This window comes from Miscanthus floridulus, chromosome 1 (genome assembly GCF_019320115.1).
Source record: "Miscanthus floridulus cultivar M001 chromosome 1, ASM1932011v1, whole genome shotgun sequence".
NCBI classification, from domain to species: Eukaryota; Viridiplantae; Streptophyta; class Magnoliopsida; order Poales; family Poaceae; genus Miscanthus; species Miscanthus floridulus.
In genome coordinates this window covers 168,713,886-168,720,956 of record NC_089580.1, presented here as the reverse complement: position 1 = coordinate 168,720,956, position 7,071 = coordinate 168,713,886, and the positions used below count along the sequence as shown (strand labels likewise).

Here is a 7,071-nt window from a genome sequence, read left to right as displayed (position 1 = left end):
CCTAATCTAGTAGCTGATGACAATGGTGAAGCTGTTGATCTTAATGATGATGGTAATTGTGAGGCTGATGCTAATGGTGATGAGGGTCTTAATCTTGATAATGATGGTGAAGATGATGATGCTATTGCTGAAGAAGAAGATATTGCTGAAGATGACTGGGGAGAGCCTGATGAAGTGGAGTATGTAGGAGTAGATGATGAGAATGAGAAGTACAAGGATGGGGTCAATGATGATGGTGAGCGGCAGCAGCGGGATTGGGGAAATGGCGAGCCTGGAACCCTAACGACAAAGTCGGGTGCGGGCCGGTCGTTACAACTGGGTCGAACCAGACCAGGTTGGGACGGCGCCAAGTCTGGTTCAGGGGCACCCGATGTCCAAAACGAAGTTTTCTCTCTCCAAAACCGGGTGCAACTGGGTTGCGGTGCCCACTGGCAGTATTTCTAAAAACCAGAGTGTCTTACGGTAAAAGATGGAAAACGCAGTGTCCGCCAATAAAGACGCGTCATTTGACATGTCCAATAGCAAAATTTGCCATTCTTATATTGCCCTTACACCATGTGCACCACCCCAAACATGACCCTGCACTAGATGAACACACTGAAAAGACTAGTCTGCTATTGTGACATTTTTTAGGCATAGAAAATATATTTGAGCTGGCACATTTAAAATGGCATGGGGAGTGGGGACTAGAGGTTTCCTTCTCTAGGAGAGGAAACAAAAACATCAAAACTGCAGGAGAAAATGGACAGAAAATTGAAGACAACAGTCCTGACCACTTACTAGTTAGCGATAGGAGCACAAGCTAGGGTAAACTATGACCATTAAGCATAAACATGTGCTCGGCTGGCAGCTGTTATGACTGATCCATGACATGAATACTTAAAATTGAAACAATGAAGGGATGCGGCTAGATGCACAGAAGTAATACAATAGATTTTGGGGATTTTTAATGTCAATATAGGATATAACAGAATGGGAATTCATGTTCAACCAATCCAGTATGTACACAAACAGTAGGGATGCGAATACAACAATTGTTCTCTCTACCTACAATATTGACAAAGATTGATTTCCTCAAAACATTCATTGCTATTCCTTTCTTGAAGGTTTGCACTTGTGTGTTTGACCTAATTTGGTTGTAAAGCTTTACTCCAAGATGTTTCTCATAGCCATCTCTTAATAATTCTTAAATGAAACAAAGGAAGGGGGAGTGCCAGGCCTTCATTTACATCAAAAGCCCCAGGAAATTATAATCTGGGTTCCATTCTTACACTAGCCCTAGTTCTTCAGTGCTATCAATTGAAAACTCGTTACCAAGGAAAACTGTGCTCAGCCACTACGGGACTGCGACGAACTCGCTGGCTGACCAAAACAGCCAAATAGATTCCTAAGTAGGCGGCGAATCCGACCTTCACCACCATCCACTTGGCCATCTCCCTCTGGCCATGTCACCCGCCTTGGCCCAACCCCGTTACTGAAGCCGCCATCCAGCTCCGTGTAGACGACCGGGAGCTGCTCTCTAGGCCCACCGGCGAACCTCCCTACGGCAAATCCACCGCGTGGAAGTCGCCATATGGTGAGCCCAGCATCCGCCTCCGCATCTGGGGTGGCTGCGGCCGGAAGCTCTTGGCGGCAGACGGGGCAGGAGTTGCGGAGCGAGAGCCAGGGAAGGATGCAGTCCTGGTGGTAAACGTGCTTGCACGGCATCTCCCGGCCAGCGGCGCCAGGCTCAAAGGCCTCCTGGCACACGGCACAGTGAGCACCACCTCCGGCGACCGTCACCGACGGCATGGACTCCACCGCGGCCTTCGACGCCGGCGGACGCGGAGCCGCCGCCTCCAGCCGCGAGAACTGATCGAGCAGGCGGTGGAAACCGGACCCCATGAGGAGGTGCTGGACGTCGCGGGGCAGCGGACGCAGCCCTTCGCCCGCGCCGTCGTCGTAGTAGAGCTCGAACCCGGAAAGCGATCCGCCGCGGAGCACGATGACCGGGTTCATCGTCCCGCGCCGGCCGCTCCCGCCGCCGCCCCGCGGCGGCGGCAGCGTAAACTGCTCCAGGAAGCCGCCGTCGCACTCCGGGCAGACGACAGTGGACGGAGATACCCTCACGAAGCGGCTGCAGCTGTAGCACCAGTAGGACACCGGAGACGACTCCATCCCCGAAATCGAAGACCCCGACCAAATCAAGCCGGAAAACTCTCGCGCTCACTCCAGCCGCAAATCGAAGACGGCGGACAGACTCAGATCCAGGAGATTTCGGGGAGCGAGGCGCCGAAATCCCCAAATCGAGCTCCGCCGCCTTCGAATCGGGGGTTCGGGGGAGGGGAGACGACGGGACGGGAGCGGAGGGGAGGGCCGGAGGGGAGGGAAATTGTGGGGTGGGTGAGTGGGTGGGGCGATTTTATGTGGGACGGCTTTATGTGGGACGGCGTCTGCCGGAGCTGTGACGTCGCGGCTGACGGAGATTGCTCGTGGATCGCGGCGATTGGGAAGGTTACGCCGTTAGCTCGCTGCCGTTGGTGACGTTGACTGGTCTGCCGGCCGGGGAAGTCAAGGGGAAGGCGAGGGGAGTATACATGTCCATGCAGCACTTTTTTTTTCCCGGCCACGGCCCGAGGTTGTGTGGGCCCTGACCGGCAAGGCCCTATGAGACGTGCCTAGTCCACACCCAGGTACATGGGCTGGCACGGCATGGCCCGATAAATAGCACCGTCCCGGTACTAGGCCCGCTACTAGGCTAAAAGGCCAAAATCATTATAGCCCAACATAACTACCAACCCTAAGTCATCGGCCATCCATCGCTCCTTCCCCACCCGCGCCGCATTCTTCCTTCCCCTCTCGTGACTCACACTCACGCACTCGGCACCCTAGCGCCGCTTCCCACTCCGCCGTCTCCCGTGGGTTCTCCTCGAGACCTCGACTCGAGCTGCCAGACAGCCGCGAGGACGCCGGCGTGGACCGCTGCACCGGCCTCGACTCCCTCGAGCGCGGAGGCCCCGAGGGCGCGACCACGGGGCGCCACCGCACCGACCGCAAGGACGTCGCCCTCGAACGCGCAGCGGACCCCACGAGGGTGTTACCGACCTCGAGCACACCCACATGAAGGCGCCACTGCGGGCACCGGCCTTGGCTCGACCTCCGCCTGCCTCCGTCCTTCCTTCCCCTTCCCCCTGCTGAAAACCTAGAAGCGGGCCTCGGGCTAGGCATGACCTGCTAAGCTGGGCATGCTTTACGGGCCGACACGGCATGAAAAACAGCCCACAGTGCCATGCCTGGGCCGAAGGTTGGGCCCGTGGCCTGGAGAGGCACGGCATGCCGTGCCGGCCCGACCCCCTTCGGGCCGTGCCCGTGCTGTGCCGAGCCGGGCTGACCCGTTGGCCATCTATAGCGGGGAGCCCAGGATGGGTGGATCGGTGGCGGCCGGGTGGGTTTAGCAAACTGCCGCGCGTGGATGGAAGGACAGAAGAAGGGAGGCTGGCGGTTTTGACTTGCGCGTTGAGAGGCGCCAGGTTTAAATTTAGAGAAAATTATGTATTTGGCACTAAAACAAATCGATCTTTCATATTTGGCACTAGAAAATTTGAACTTCCTTGTCTAGCATTGAGTTGAAATTTTCTTTCGTAAATGGCACTGCCGTCAATTTAGACCAGTAACGGTGTCAAGTGGATAGCAAAATGGCATAAATGTCCTTGATTGTAGCAAAAGTCCATGGTGCTAAATAGGAAAAAAATAAATAGACATGTTGTCAAATAAGAAAATCATAAATATCATAAATATACTTTAAACTAAAATATGGATTTTTGATAATTGAAGACTGCAAATAAATAATTAATAAATTTTAAATTGGTAATAGTAGGTACTCTTTCTTTCATCTCAGCCACAGATCAAGGATGCATGGCTTAGGATGGCTGCTGGTTGAAATACGTAACTTATATTTTCAAGGTATTTATCTTTTAGTTTTCTAAAAGAAAAGGAGAGTATATGCCGTCATGACTGTACATCCTGGCTCAAGACATGGCTCGGCCGGCGTTTGACGACGAGCGCACGTGGCCGGCGGAGCACGCAGCCCGAGCAACGAGCGGAGCTCGCGACCGGGGAGCTCGTGGCCTAGGCGCGCGGAGCACGCGGTCTTCGCAGAGCTCGCCCGATGTTTGCTGCAATCTTAGAAACTTGTTTGCTGCCTTGTTTGCTGCAATCTTTAGGAACTTGTGATGTGATGTATGTATAATAACAACAACAAATCTTAGAATTATAAATCATGCATTATTTGAACCAAGGCCCCAAGAGTCTTTTGGACGCCTTTGCGGTAATTATACAGCCGATAGAGATATATCGGCATGAAATCTGAAATTCAGAAGTAAGACACATGCATAACCATGGTTCGCATGTAGCTCGGCAGGTGTATTTTTTTCTCAATTTCATGACTACCGTAACAGTGGTTATTGTATGTCTTTACATGCAAGTGGTAAACACGATCCTTTGAAAATAAATTTGAAGTTGACAACACATACAGAAAACAATAGATGTAGAGACGATGAGAGGGTTGTACTCAGCTGAATAGGTTGGGTGGGGAGGGGATGGCAAGTAACTTCGTTTGCACTGCTTGTACTGCCGTAGCAGGGTACAGCAGGGAGAGAGGCAGGGGCATGTTCATGCGAACATTGGAGTTTGTTGATGAAGTTGCAGCCTTCACCTGGAGAAAAAAAGACATACCATTAAGAAATCATGAAGGATACCTCGAAATATGATCGGTGTGTCAGATAGTAATAAATTGGGCTCATGTTTATAGCTTATTTAGACCTAAATATATACGTGCATATATTACGTCATGCTCAAATACAGAACACATGCAGATTTCGTAATGGAGCAACTATTTGACAGTATCAGTGCTAAAAATCATAGGCAGGATGTAGAAGTCGCACCATGCTGTTTTTCCCATCAGTTGAAGTAGGAAACATATCCCTTGTGATGCTAGACCTGGAACCCCTGACTGTAGCATGGTCGTGTACAAAAGGGGGAGCTGCAAGCAGAGTTGCTGAAATTGGCTACAACTCAGAAAAATTATGGCAGTGAATTGAGTGCATGTAAATTTGGAGTTGTCAGTGAAATTTCAGGCCGCATAAAATGTGTAAATTTGGAGTTATCAGTGAAAGCTCAGGGTGCATAAATTTGTTATAGACCATATTACAATATATGGAACGACCAAGCAAGGAGGCTAATACACAAAGCATTATGCAAAAGCTTAAATGTGTACTCCAAATAAACTGGGAGCATATGTTGGCAAAAAATCGTAGCATATGCAGTAGTATTTACACAATTTGGAAAGAACATTCGCATCACCAAAAATTATGAAGCTGCATACAGTGAATCGAAAGCTATAGAAATTGACTTTATTAGCAGCACACAGTACAGATTGGAGTGCAATGTATGGAGCAGGCAAACAGCAGGGTGAAAGGTAGGAGCAGAGCAAGTCTATGGAACACCCACATGAGTTAATCATTCTAGATAGAGTAACCACATGAATTTGGTACCGTTACAAAACATAAGGGTCATGACCAATCACCGAACCATGTATGAAGGAGCGAAACAGCAGGGTGAAGAGATGTGGCAACTGTAATTTGTAAAATCACAATCCTGTCCTCTTTGTGACCAAGAAGACGAGACTATCGACCATCTCCTTGTCCATTGTGTGTTCGCAAGAGAATTTTGATTCAATCTGCTCAGATAGGTCGGTCTTCATATCCTGTCTCCTCAGCCTACCGAGTTGTCCTTCCATGCTTGGTGGGAGAAAGTTAGCAGCAGCTCCGTTGATGGGTTGATGAGGCAAGGAGTTGATTCGCTTATTATTCTCGAAGCTTGGACTATATGGAACCATCGCAATGGGTGTGTTTTTGATGGAGCAACTCCAAATTTAGCTGGTGCTCTGATCATCGCCGGCAAGGAACGCCGCCTGTGGTCTTTGGCAGGGGCTCGAGGGCTATCTTTTTTAACTGCCCTCCTCCCCGGTAGTTAGAGTGTCTAGCTCAGTAGTGGTCGCCTTGTGTGGTTCTGTCACCGGCGCGAATGTAATCCTTAAAACAATTGGGGCGTGAGTGTGTGTGGTGTGTGAGGTGTTGTTTGGGCTCTTACCCTTTATTCTCTTCTTAACATAATGAAGCGTAGCTCTCCTGCGTTTTTGAGATTTTTTTGGTAAAATTACAAGGTAGGGATAAAAGATATTAATGGTAGCATGAAATTTTACGAAAGCGTTTAGATGCACATCACCTCTGTGTTGTTGTTCATAGGCTTGTTGGAGCAGGTACCCGTGGACAAAGAATTGTACTGCTAATATAAAAGATAAGAAAGAGGATGTGCGTGCGTGTGACCGCAAACAGCGCACAGACATTTGTTGTATCTCAGCTATCTCAGTGAAGCTCAAAAAATACCGGTGCGCATAAAAATGGTAACCAAAACTCAAAGAATCAGGAGAACAAAAAGTGTTCGCACACAATGAAAGTGGCATCCTTGGGAATAGGGCATGCGCTCAGAAGGAACATCATATAATTTAACATCGCAGGCAATGATCATAGACAGCGATAAGAAGCAAGCAAGAGTGCAAAACAAAAGGCAATGATCAGATTAGAGAAAGGAAGAAACCATCAAAGCAAATGGCATTAGGAGGTCCGATATAATAATGAAGAACTAATTCCAGCCATACAGTATGTTACAGGTAATAAACAACAGTTGTTATCAGTGCCAGTGGCTCCTAATCACACAAAACAGAACATGTATGATGAAATGCAAGAAAACAGAAGCAACCAATATACCATCGCGCCAGCTATTATGGAACGGGTAGAAACAGATGCAAAAAATGGTAGCAACACTGGTTATGATCATTGCCTCAGCTGTCAACATAGTAGATAGATGTAAGAGGAATAACCATGGCATTGAGCATATTTTACGATGCAATCGTCACAGCACTGGCCCATTCCCTCAAATTGAAAACATAATAGAAAAAGGAAACTGTAATCATCACTGCACATGACCAAAAAAAATGCAAACAATAATCCAAAGACCATCAACACCGCAGTG

General features: G+C 48.9%; 1 protein-coding gene across 1 annotated transcript; it reads right to left on the bottom strand.

The window, feature by feature from the left end:
* Positions 1–949: 949 nt before the first annotated feature.
* On the bottom strand, positions 950–2,354 carry LOC136501608 (E3 ubiquitin-protein ligase RDUF2-like). The gene has a single exon (XM_066497127.1). The coding sequence runs from the start codon at positions 2,155–2,157 to the stop codon at positions 1,330–1,332; it is 828 nt and encodes a 275-aa protein (XP_066353224.1). The 5' UTR covers positions 2,158–2,354; the 3' UTR covers positions 950–1,329.
* Between the last annotated feature and the right edge of the window lie 4,717 nt (positions 2,355–7,071).